The sequence below is a fragment of the Erythrolamprus reginae genome, chromosome Z (genome assembly GCF_031021105.1).
Source record: "Erythrolamprus reginae isolate rEryReg1 chromosome Z, rEryReg1.hap1, whole genome shotgun sequence".
NCBI classification, from domain to species: Eukaryota; Metazoa; Chordata; class Lepidosauria; order Squamata; family Dipsadidae; genus Erythrolamprus; species Erythrolamprus reginae.
The window spans coordinates 74,987,294-75,000,633 of record NC_091963.1 but is presented as its reverse complement, the minus strand read 5'-3'; the positions used below and the strand labels follow the sequence as shown (position 1 = coordinate 75,000,633).

Genomic DNA, 13,340 nt, shown 5'->3' with positions numbered 1-13,340 from the left:
GTAGTATGTTTGCTATTTTTATTTATATTTTGAATATTGTTTTTAATATTGTTGTAAGCAGCTTAGAGTCACATATATGAGATGAGTGGCTATACAAATGAAACAAATAAATTCTTAAATTGAATGAATAAATTGACCTGATATGGCATTCAGTGACCTTACATGCTAAATTATTCTGAAATAGGAGGTATGGCCAAAATAATGGAATATTCTAAAAGATAATATAATGCTTTAGAATCCTCAGCATCTGGATATTTATTGATAGCCTTGCCTTTACTAGTGAGACATTTATCATGTATAAGTTGTATTGGAACTTCTCTGTTCTTGTAATAGAAACGAAACAGAAATCAGTGAACGTAAAAAGGACATGGGTTAATTAGCAATCCTACAATCTGTAAGAAATGGCTTTGGATTCATGGCATTCAAAGTTGTCTTGTTTTCTTTCCCTCTCCAAATGGAGATAGGGCCAAGTGTTAAGAAATTCTGTTCATTTCTTCTAATCTTTCTGAGCAAAAATTTTTGGATTCTTTAGGGCTTCCTGAACTACCTAAGTAATTTCTGTCTGTTGAACTGAATGTGTTATATGCAAAAAGAGAAGCATTCTCTATTTATCTAGAATTTCTATAGAACTGCTCCCCCCCCCAATGAATGAGAACATGATTTTGAGATCCCAAAAGTACATTGAACAAAAATCCAGACCTTCCCAATCTGCAGTAGCAAAATAGATGTGCTGAAAACTATTTTAAAAATGAAATGTCCCAAGGAAGACTCCATATGTTGTAGGAAAAAATGTTTGTGGCTCAGTGGTAATTAATACAATTAATTAATTAATACAGTTAAGCAATTAATACAGTTGAAGAAAGAATTTTATTTTCTCCAGGTGCTAAAAAAAAAGACATAAGGAAAAAGTAAATATCAGTTTAAAATTTATTTGAGCATTCTAACATGTTTATAGACAAATCCAATCCTTCCTCTTTCTAATTGCTAACAATATATAAATAATAAGTAGAAAAATAAATTTCTCCTTCAGTGAGCCTGAAGTTATGATTTCTTCTAATCTAGTCTGGAATTTTTGTATCCTTTTTTTAAATAAGGGAAAAACAACAATAGTTTATCTATAGGAAAAATTATCTGTGAAAACCAACCTCTTTTTACTTTCATGTCCTCATTATCTTTATTTCATCAGACAGATTAAAGTTGTTCTAAGATATACAAGTATATTCCTTCCTTCTTTAGTCTAATTTATTCCAAATATAATCCCAAAGTGTACAGAATCTCTTAAATTACTCAGACATTACTTTGAAGGAAACCTGCTGACTACAGTGACTACGAACAGATGAAACAAGAGAGCAGTATTTTTTAACCCTGGTTATTTTAAGATGCATAGACTTGACAGTTCCCCAAATTCCCCAACCAGCCATTCTGGGAATTGAAGTTGACACATCTTAAAGTTGTAAAGATTGAGAAATGTTGCATTAGAAAGTGTGGACAGCCAATTCCATGAGGACATAATTTTCTATCACATCCAGGATAACCAGATAGTGAAGATAAAGGGCCCCACCTTATTTCCTGGATCTCCTGCTGAGCCATCTGAACCTTTCAATCCTTTTTCCCCCTGAATAGAGCATTAATGTTTCTGTTAATTAATATGTAACAAATAAGTAATGTTTCCATTTTTGTGCTAATCATTTCTACTAGGTATACGGGATAGACAACTTAGCACATACGTTTATGAAATTCATAAAAAGTAGTATCAGAGAAACATAGCTTTTAAGCCAATTACTATTATTATCAGACACTAACATAATATTGTACTAAAATTAATTTAACCTTTTAAATGGTTTAATTGTTCCCTTTAGATGAAGCATTGTTCCTTCTTTGATTTGTATTTTATTGTTGTCACCTGGAATGAGGCTGCCAAAAATAAATAAATAAAATAAAATAGAAAGCATAATTTTATGCTTAATAAGTAAACTATTTGTAATATGCGTCTCACTTTTCAGTATTAGGTAGGTGGACTATGTCCTCCCTAGCTGCTATCACTAGGCTGCAGCTAACCTCAACAGAAGAAAAATCTTTTATTACATCTTTTTTCTTTCTTTCTTTCCTAAGGCTAAAAGGTTTATGGGAATGAAGGAAATTTGAAAGTCACCAAGATTCCAAGATAAAATGTAGGCAACAGGAGGGGTTTTTTATAGTATTAATGTATCATGGTGGGATTTAAGGATCTCTATCCCCAGTCCCCATCCTAGTTTAACAAGATGTCAAGTGCCTGATTTCTTCTTTTTTTTTGTTATACATTTTGTCAAAAATTTCCTGAAATAAATCATATTCACCCTTCTTTTTTATCTAGACATTTTGTCTAGGACTGTGCAAGGCTTTCACAAGAGATGGTTTGCATCATGTGACAGCCAGACTTAAGCATTTCTCCAAGCTGGTGGAGATAGCCTCCAAGTATGGGTTAAGACCACCCTATGACCAATGAGGATTGAATCTGTAGTTTTTAAAAGTAGTACCACTTCCTATGCTCCCCCTCTTAGATTCAGCCCATGACCTAAAAGGACACGTACTTTCCTTCCAATTCATCAGAAGTTCAGGATATTACAAAATTACTGGGTTTTTTTTTTGTTCTGGTGGACTTAATTCTCCAGATACCTGAGGCACATCTGGCACATGAGCATCCTTTAAAAAAAAGGAAAAAAAGAGAAAATTCTAACATAAGTTATCACCCAAGGATATGTTCTAAGGAAAGAAAATTCTGGTGGTGGAAACTGACAGGCCTGACAGGGCTTTGGGAGTCAGAATGGCCCTTGCAATCTGGCAGCTAAAGTAGTGAACCAACCAGCCCAGCAGGGCTTTGGGAGTTGGAGTGACTGCCAATGCCTTCCTCGTTGGATTTGAAGGTGAGCAGCAATGTGAGATGGTGAAGGGGACAGATCCTCCTCACCCCCCATCCCCACTCCTCCCTGGTTCTTGTCTCATGACTTGCCACAACTGGCAGAACATGTAATTCTGCTGGCCCTGCCTTCATTTGCTGGTCTGAGGGCCACAGACAGAGAGAAGGAGCCAGGCAGATTGTCATGGCAGCACTGCAAGTCACGATATTCCCTGGCAGACGCCAAGATGGTGAGGTTTAGAGCAGGCCGAGCTCCTTTGTTCTCTCTCCTCCTGGGCATTTTTCTTGTGGCGTGGCTCTGTTTCTCACTGCAGAATCAAAGGAGGCCATGTGGGTGCAAACATGGAGCATTTCTTCCTGGCTGCCATTTATGGACAGTGGTGTGGGTACAGCATAAATACTACCTCTTCTTAAGCCAGCCACTAGCATTGGAAGTAAGGCTTTGAAAGAGCAGCCACGTGGCCTAGCACAGTCTTCTTTGTTCTCTCCCTGAGGCTCACAGGCCATCCATGTGGATACAATGCCCAGCTACATAGAAAGCCAGCAGTTGGCACAGGCCTCAAGGGATCTCTAGCGTCACCCCTTGGGGGGTCATAAAAAAGAAAAGGGAAATAAAAGAGGATCAAACAAGATAATTAAAGAACAATATCTAACAAAATCTTTCAGTCAGCTGTGGAGAACCCTGCCAGAAGAGGGAAGAGGCAGCGACTGCAGCTCCTTGGAGGGGAGATTTTCTGAGAGAAAAGCCATAAGAAATTGCAAAGAAACCATAAGGAATTGCAAAGATCCTAAGGGGAGAAGTTCTAATGACTGAATACTGCAGAGAAAAGCAAAGAATCGGTGAGTTTTAGCGTGCTACAAATATAGCAACATGTACCCATTTCCACTCACCTTCTCCTAGCTGCTCCATAACAAAACAAAGAATCTCAGCAGCCAGCATCTGAGGTATAAGAATCCGGATACTTTTTTTTCCTTAACTCCAGAAAATCTCTTTCCCTCTTCCAAAGCTTAAACTCAAATCATAAGCTAAGAGACTTAATTAACTTCAAGAAGTTTCAAGAAACTTTAAAGAGGAAAAGTTCTTCTCTCCCCCCCCGCTCCCCTCCCCCCTAGCCCATCTCAATTTGCATATCAAAGGCCTGAAGAAAGGAAACTGACTTTTCAAACACCCAGATGGTGCTAGGAGCTGGTAGGCGCTAATAATACTCCAACAAAAGGAATGAACAAACCAACTTACTAACAAAGAATTGCCTTCAACCCAACAGTAAATTCTCTGATTTTCCAATTTTTACTTACTCAGCATTAGGAATCCTGACAATAGCGAAAGGACTCTGAATAAACTTTAAAAAGAGTCCAGCCATTGCAAAGGACTTGGGAAGACGCCTGACCCCCAGCTGTGTAGAGCCATCATTAATTACCTGACCTTAAAATTCCTAACTGAGACCCTCAGTGGTAGGAGCCCAGCCTGCAGTGAAAGACCCTGCTAACACCAGAGTCTAGCTGCTAGTGAAGGACCCTGGAAGATGCCTGATCCCCCCTAGTGGCTGTATAATAACACAGCAACCTTTCTCATTCAAAAGCTATAAATCTCTACAGGTCGCTCCAACACCCCTAGTGGCTGCAAAGGAACCCAGCAGTCTCATTCAACCAGCAGCTATGCCGTCCAAGAAAAAAATACAAGCAAATCAAGTAAATGAGTCTGTTAACATCTGCTTCATATGTAACAACACTATTAATACACAAGAAGGATTTATAAAATGTCACTCCTGCAAAAAATCAGCTCATCATACCTGCCTTAACATAAATAAGCATGTCGCCACTTTTCTTCAAGATAATCCTTCTTTCTACTATTGCTGCCCATCCTGCACTCCCAAACCAGACTCCCTTGGCAATCTATCTGATGTAATCCAATCAGCAGTCTCTAAAGCCCAACTATCATGCTCAGAAAGCATGGAACTACGGTTTGCCTCCATAGAAAAAAACATCCAAGATCTGATACACACTATAACACCAAAACAAGTACCCTACACCACTCCACCACCACCACTTTATACTCCACCCAGGCCACCACTACCTCTATCTTCAAACCCTACTACTGACATCTCCACCCTGATGCAAGATGCCATGGAACGTGGACAAAAACGTCATAACGCCGTACTTTTTAGCCTAGAAGAAAACGGGGAAACCGATCTATCAAATATCATCCACAACCATCATCCTCAATCAATCGCCCCTGACGATATCTTAGCGGTTTCTAGAAGTGGCCCTGTACTAAAGTACAGTGATGGAACAATGGCTCCCCGGCTGTGCAGAATAGTCTGCAAAAACAAAACTACCAAACAACAGTTCATCAGGACCATGAACTCCATCGCCAGAAATAACGCAAATTACAACAAACTCAGATCCAGACCAGACCTAACACTACTCCAACGCATCCGCTCTCATGAACTACAGGCCGAACTCCGGAGACGTTGTGACCAAGGTGAAACTAACCTCTACATTGACTACAGCTCTGATTGCATCAGGACCAAATCTCATAATCCCTTCTTCCCCAATCCCATTGTCCCTCCTCAGCCATCTTCTCCACCCATCATCCCTCATCTTCAAACGGACCCCCCCAGCACTTCAAGCAACAAATAGGATAGTGCGCCTCTTACTACCTCATTCCAATCCAATTTCTACCCAACTCAACCCAATCCCACCCTTGACCACGAACTCAATCTCAAATGTAAACTAATCAATGCAAGAAGCATAATCAACAAATTATCTGAATTCCTCATCCTACTTGACACAAACATATTTGACTCAATATTTGTTTATGAAACATGGCTGAACTCTTCATATCCTGACTCCATCATCACACAAAGTAACTACCTGGTCTTCCGGTCTGACTGCGACTCCCGCAGAGGGGGTGGTGTAGCCATATTCTACAAAAGCTCACTCAACCTAAAAAACATTCAAGTTACACAAGATCTCATCCTCCCTGAAAGCCTAGTTTGCGACATTTCCCTCAACACTACACTCTGTTTCCTTCTGTGCTACAGAGCTCCTAACTACGACATTACCCATGCAACTAAACTAACCTCCCTCCTAACTTGGGCAACCTCCTGCCCCCATCCCATTATCTTCCTTGGTGACCTCAGCCTACCACACATCAACTGGTCACTAAACGAATGCTCCACTGAACCTATACATACCGCCATCTATAACGCCGTCACCAACCTAGGACTGGAACAATTAGTATCAAACAACACCAGACTCAACAACTGTCTCGATCTCATATTCTGCAACAGCAAAAGTGCTATCTATGGACTGCACACAAAAGAACCTTTTTCCAACAGCGACCACAGCACGATCAACTTCAACCTCAACCTACATCATCTAAACACTCACATGAAGTATGCGGCCCCTAAGTACAATTTCAGGAAAGCCAACTATGAACTCATAGACGCCAATCTCTCATTTATTAATTGGCAATCCTTGTTCTCTAACTGCATCACCATTGATGACCTCTACAACACGTTCTTACACCAAATTAATAGACTTATAGATCTGCATGTTCCACTCACCTCTCCTAGAAGAAAACGAAAAAATAACGTACCAGTCTCGATAAAGAAACTACAAACCAAAAAAAGATCCCTCTGGCATAGAAATAAAAAAGGCCCAGTAACCAACTTTAAAAGCCGCTACAGAAGCATATGCCAACAAATAAAAGTAGAATGTCTCAACTATCACAGTGAACAAGAGGAAAACCTCCTACGTACCAAATCTAACCGTGCCTTCTACAACTTCGTCAACAACAAACTTAACGACTCCAGACCTATTCCACCTCTCGTAGGACCCAACAACAAAGAATACCACGATGAACCATCCAAAGCTAACCTCTTCAACTCCTTTTTTGGCTCCGTTTTTGTCAACAGTAATGGCTCATCCCCCCTCTTCGCAAATCGCATTCCAAACTCATTAAAAAACCTAATCCAAATCATCTTCACTATAGACTACGTTGAAAAAGCAATCCGTGACCTCAAACCTTCCCTATCTGTCGGACTAGACGGTCTTTGTGCATACTTCCTAAGAAAACTTTCTTCTGCCATAGCTGAACCCCTAAGCATTATCTTCCAAAAATCCTTCAGGACCAGCACTCTCCCCAAGCTGTGGTCAAAAGCAGTAGTCATCCCCATTTTCAAAAAAGGAGACCCATCACTAGTTGACAACTACAGACCAATATCACTATGCTGTGTCCCTTGTAAAATCATGGAATCAATTATAAATCGATCAATCACCCTTTACTTAGAATCTAATAACCTACTATCAAAAAAACAATTTGGATTCAGAAAGAAACTATCCTGCAACCTACAACTACTTCACTGCAAAAACATCTGGACTACCCATCTTGATCAAGGAAAATCCATCGATGCAATTTATATCGACTTCTGCAAAGCCTTTGACTCAGTGGTTCACGACAAACTTCTCCTAAAACTCAAATCCTATGGCATCTCAGGGCTCCTCCACAACTGGATTACAGCATTCCTGTCAAACAGGCAACAAGTTGTCAAAATCGGAAGCGCCATTTCCACCCCCGTCCCTGTCAAAGCGGCGTTCCCCAAGGCAGTGTACTAGGTCCTACTCTTTTCATCCTATACATCAATGACCTCTGTGCTAATATTGCAAGCAACTGTGTGCTTTTTGCCGACGATGTGAAACTATTCAACACCACTGACAACACACTCACTCTCCAAAAAGACCTTGACTTTGTTTCAGATTGGTCTAACACCTGGCAACTTCCAATATCAACCAACAAATGCTCTACCCTCCACATCGGCAAAAAGAATCCAAACTTCGCATATGAACTGAATAAACAAATTCTCACAGCCAACCCACACTCAGTAAAAGACCTTGGAATACTAATATCAAACAACCTAAGTGCTAAGGCCCACTGCAACAATATCGCCAAAAAGGCTTCTAGAGTTGTTAATCTGATCCTACGTAGCTTCTGCTCTGGCAATCTCACACTACTGACTAGAGCCTACAAAACCTATGCCAGACCCATTCTCGAATACAGCTCATCTGTCTGGAACCCATACCACATCTCAGACATCAACACTCTCGAAAACGTCCAAAGATATTTCACCAGAAGAGCCCTTCACTCCTCCACTCGAAACAGAATACCCTATGAAAATAGACTATCTATCCTGGGTCTTGAAAGCTTAGAACTGCGGCACCTAAAACACGATTTAAGTATTGCCCACAAGATCATATGCTGCAACGTCCTTCCGGTCAACGACTACTTCAGCTTCAACCGCAACAACACAAGAGCACACAACAGATTCAAACTTAATATTAACCGCTCCAAACTTGACTGTAAAAAATATGACTTTAACAATCGAGTTGTCGAAGCGTGGAACTCATTACCGGACTCAATAGTGTCTACTCCCAACCCCCAACACTTCTCCCTTAGACTCTCCACGATTGACCTCTCCAGGTTCCTAAGAGGCCAGTAAGGGGCGTATATAAGTGCACTGATGTGCCTATCGTCCCCTGTCCAATTGTCTTTCCTTATCTCATATGTGATATATATTCTCTCCTTATCTATATCTATATATCTATATCTATATCTATATATATTATCTCCTTATCTCTTATATCATATATACTCTCTCCCTCCCATCTACTTCTCTTCTTTTTACTTTCTATCGTCATATATATTACTTAATGTCTATTCTCTTCCATATGTATTGTATATTGGACAAAGAATAAATAAATAAATAAATAAATAAAAATATTGATTACAAAAAAGTAAAATAGCAGAGATAATAAACTATATTAAAAAAGAAGAGGAAAGGAGGAAGTATCAAAGAAAGAGCATGGCGTATTAGGGCACTAGGCAGGGCAAGGCCAGGGAAAAGGCCACTAGACTAGCCCTGGAGGAGGAATCAACAACCCCAGGGTCCTGAAACCCATTGCAGCCACAATCACAGAGAGATAGGTCCTCTCTGAGAGCCTCGGGCCCATACCCTTAGCCTTCCAAGAGACACCAGAAATGCCAAGAGAATACTGAAGCACTTAGAGTAATCAGTATGCCAGAGCCCTCCTTCTTGTTAGGGCTCCTTTTAGGCCTACTGGGACTCTTGGGATATAGAAACCAAATGGTTTTTGGTCATTTTATTCCCATCACTGTGATGACTATGGTCAATGGCCAGGGAAGTAACAGCAGGAGACAGCCTTTTTTTATTTAGACTGGGCAATATTTTATATTTGGATTATAACCACAGAGAACTCCTACAGAAGACCATTTTAAGTTCAGTGCTATGGGTCCCATATGCCTGCTGTATAGATTTTTGTTAACATTTTTTATACTGGGGTTTACATCATTTTTAATAATTGTTTTTAGGTATATTTTTAATGTTTCCACTGTTTTTAGATAAATTATTAGGTGTTTTTCTAGTGATGGATACATGTAATATTTGGAATGAATGGGATTGTATGATTATGAACTGAATGCATATAGTATAGATGGGATATTTAGCTTACCTGGCGATAGAGGTGTAGGAGGGTTGGGGGTTCCTTTCTTTGGGGTGGTAGAGGGCCAGAAGATCTGGAGAGAGGCAGATATGGAGGGAGCCATGGGGTTAGCTATTCTGGGAGAAGAAGAGATCGGTGCCTGAAAGTGATCCCTTGTTCCAGCCCCATGAGCTCAACCCGGGGTACTGGTGACAAGTGTAATCTGGGCCCTGGGTTCAAGCTGTTGCTACTCAATGCCAGGTCGATGGTCAATAAAGCTCTCCTCATCTGGGACTTGATCCTGGAGGAGGAGGCCGACCTGGTATGTGTGACTGAAACCAGGCTGGGCCCAGATGGAGGAGTTCCTCTCTCTGAAATTTGCCCAGCCGGGCTTCATGTATGGCACCAGATGCAACCCCAGGGAAGTGGGGGAGGAGTGACTATTATACCCAAGGAGACTTTTTTCCTACGTAGACTCATTGGCCCTGAGATTGCGGGTTGTGAGTCCCTCCTTATGAAGTTAGACCTAGGGGTTCAGGTGTGCTTGTTGCTCATGTACCTGCCTCCCAGCTGCGTGTCAACAGCTCTGCCTGTGCTGCTCGAGGAGGTGGCTGGGTTGGCGGTGGAGTTCCCCAGACTCATTTTCTTTGGGGACTTTAATCTGCCATTATTCGTCAAATCCTCTGGGTTGGCACAGGAGTTCATGGCCACCATGACAGCCATGGACCTGACTCAAATAGTTCAGGGTCCGACTCATGAGGGGGGACATGCACCCAACATGATCTTTTTCTTGGAGCAATTGAGTGATGGTCTGAGATTAAGGGGCTTAGATGTTTTGCCTTTGTCATGGTCAGACCATTTTCTACTTCGGCTTAACTTTGAGGCTCCAATCCTCCCCCGCAGGGAGGCGGAATCGACTAGGTGGTTCTGCCCCAGACATATGATGGACCCAGAGGGCTTTCAGAAGGCGTTTGGGTTTTACCAAATTCACTTGTGCACAATTCGGCAGAGTCTCTTGCTGTGGCCTGGAACAAGGCTGCAATGGAGGCTCTTGACTGTATTGTGCCATTGCAACCTCTCTGTGCCACTAGTCCCTGGAGCGCTCCTGAGTTCACCAAGGAACTCCAGGTGTTGAAACGCCAGAAGAGACATCTGGAGAAGGGGTGGAGGAAAAGTAAGTCTGAGTCTGATCAAACACTTGTAAGAGCTCATATTAAGACTCACAAAATGGCGCTCAAGGCGGCAAGATGCGTGTATCATGCCACTTTGATTGCATCAGCGGAATTCCGCCTGGCCACTCTGTTCAGGCTGACCTGCTCCCTTCTCAATCAGAGGGGAGTAGGAAAACCCTTGCAGACCAATGCTGAGGATTTAAACTCATTTTTTGCGGATAAAGTCAATCAGATTCGGATGGAATCTTGACTTCGATTGGATAGCATTGTCGACTGACAATGAGTCAGTTGAGGTGACTGGGGTCCGTCCTTGTCCATCTTTCTGGGAGGAGTTTGACCTGGTGACACCTGATGAAGTGGAGCTGTGAGTTCCGTCACCTGTCTGCTGGATCCATGTCCCTCTTGGCTGGTTTCGGCCAGTAGAGAGTTGACACGGAACTGGGTCCAGGAGATTGTCAATGCTTCTCTGAAGGCGGGGTCCTTCCCAGCTCCCTACAGGAGGCACTTGTGCGCACCCTCCTCAAGAAGCCTTCCCTGGAACCAGCCGTACTCAACAATTATCATCCAATCTCCAACCTTCCATTTATGGGAAAGGTTGTTGAGAAGGTGGTGTCGCTCCAGCTCCAGCTCCAGCGGTCCTTGGAAGAAGCCAATTATCTAGGCCCTCAGGAGTCAGGGTTCAGGCCCGGCTACAGCATGGAAACTGCTTTGGTCGCGCTGATGGATTATCTCTGGCAGGGACGGGACAGGGGTTTATCCTCTGTCCTGGTGCTCTTTGACCTCTTAGCAGCTTTCGATACCATCAACCATGATATCCTTCTGCGCCTCCTGGAGGCACTGTTCTTCAGAAAAAGTATCTATTTTCCCCTATCTTTTGAAGGCTTTGCATAAAATGACTAGACAAATATTTTGCTTTAAATCATTCTGTTTTGAAAACACAAGTTATCTACAGTGGTTACATTGCTCAATAATTTCTGATAAAACCTGATTTGAATATGAATGTGTTATAATTACCATCCTTCCTGACAGCCCTTTGAAGCCTTTTGCTCCTCTTATGTTATTGTCTTGTCCAGGTTCACCCTGTAATATAAATACGATAACCCTTTGATTAGACAATCAAATTAGTCAGAGAGCAAGCCAGAGGAAGAGGAAAAGTCTGGGGGTGAGGAGTCTACAGATGCTATAGATCCCCCAACTGGGGATGTGCAGCCTTCAACTGAGGATTTGCAGCTCCCAACTGGGGCTTTGCCAGGGTCTGAGGATGAGGAAATAAGGGATCTGATCCTGAATGCCTGGGTCAGAAGAATGAGGGACTGACAGGAGCAGTTGAGGAAGATCAGAAAAAAGAAGTAAGCACAGCTGTGCATAGTTAGCACTCCCTGAGAGTATTTAAGGGTAGGGGTTTTGAGAGTACTCTTTACAAGCAGTCAATGTTCAATACTTCAGAAAAGAAACAGGCTGTAAAGAGTATTCTGTCTGACAAACATGGATTAATTACTGGTCAGTTATATTCTTGTGAGTGACTTTCTGCTGAAAAGCAAGAGTGTGGGAGTCGTTCTCTTATCAATTTGGCCTCATGCCTGGAGTTTGGCAAAGGCAGAGACTATGTTTAATGCAGCGTATGTGAAGCCACAGACGTCTCATAAAAATAACTTTGTTTTATGTAAAAAAAACTGTGTGTGTTTGACTTTACATTTTAGGGGCTAATTATCAGCTGGCTGCTGTGCAGGATAGAACTACACACACACACACACACACACACATGCATATCTTATTTGAAGTTCCAATTACACAATAATATAATAACAGTACGGGTCTGAAAAATATTCTTGAATCTCCTTTGCTGATCTTAGATAATGCCTATTTATTCACTGATAGTAAATGAGAGCCTTAAGAGATATCCAGGATTAGTAATCATCTTTTTTTTCTTTTCTTTTTTTAAAATAGTTTTTATTGATTAAATACATTAAAAACAACAAAGAAAAAATAGCAACATATTGTAAGAAAAAAAGAAACAACATAATAGTAAGACAAGTAAAGACTGACAAAACATTTCACATAGACATAAAGAACAAATTTGTCAACTATACTGTTGACTGCTAGTGTGCGACTTTCCAAATTAGATACTATCAAGAATTTCTACATGTTTTTTCTATATTTACATTTTGAAACCGTCGGATAGTCAACTACCCAGGGCTTTACTATTTCTCTTATTTGAAATATAATGATTTTTCTTTTTGGAATAATTTGCATAGAATTTTAAATTATTTGTTCATTTCTTTTACTTTTTAATGTATTTTATTGTTTTAGCCAATTATACCATCGAACCCATGCATTATAAAAGTCTGTTTTTTCTCTGTCTTGGAGTCTTGGTCAATTCTGCACACTCATATACTTTAATTATAAAATTTAATGTGTTGGGATTGTATCTTTCTTCCAATATTGAGCATATAACATTCTGCTGCTGTCAAAAAATGTAAAATCAGATATCTGTCCTCTTTTTTGCATTTTTGCTTACATATTCCTAGTAAAAACAGTTCCAGCTGTAAGTAGATGTTTTGTTTTGTAATTTGTTCTAAGTGTAATTTAATTCTTTCCAGTATTTTTTCACTAGGGTGCACATCCACCAGGCATGATAGTAAGTGCCAATTTTTTCCTTGCACTTTGGTGAAAATTTTGGAAACATTTTAGCAATGTGTGATGGGGGAAGGTGCCAACGGTTGTACATCTTATAGTTATTTTCTTTATAAGGGATTGCCAGTGTTAACTTA

General features: G+C 40.9%; 1 protein-coding gene across 1 annotated transcript in view; it reads right to left on the bottom strand.

Annotated features, from left to right (window-relative positions):
• The window catches only part of LOC139153837 (collagen alpha-6(VI) chain-like), a 270,910-nt gene that overhangs the window by 111,826 nt on the left and 145,744 nt on the right, over positions 1-13,340 (bottom strand). The window contains 2 exon segments of the mRNA XM_070728258.1: positions 1,562-1,615; positions 11,584-11,649. Coding sequence (XP_070584359.1) covers positions 1,562-1,615; positions 11,584-11,649 — 120 coding nt within the window.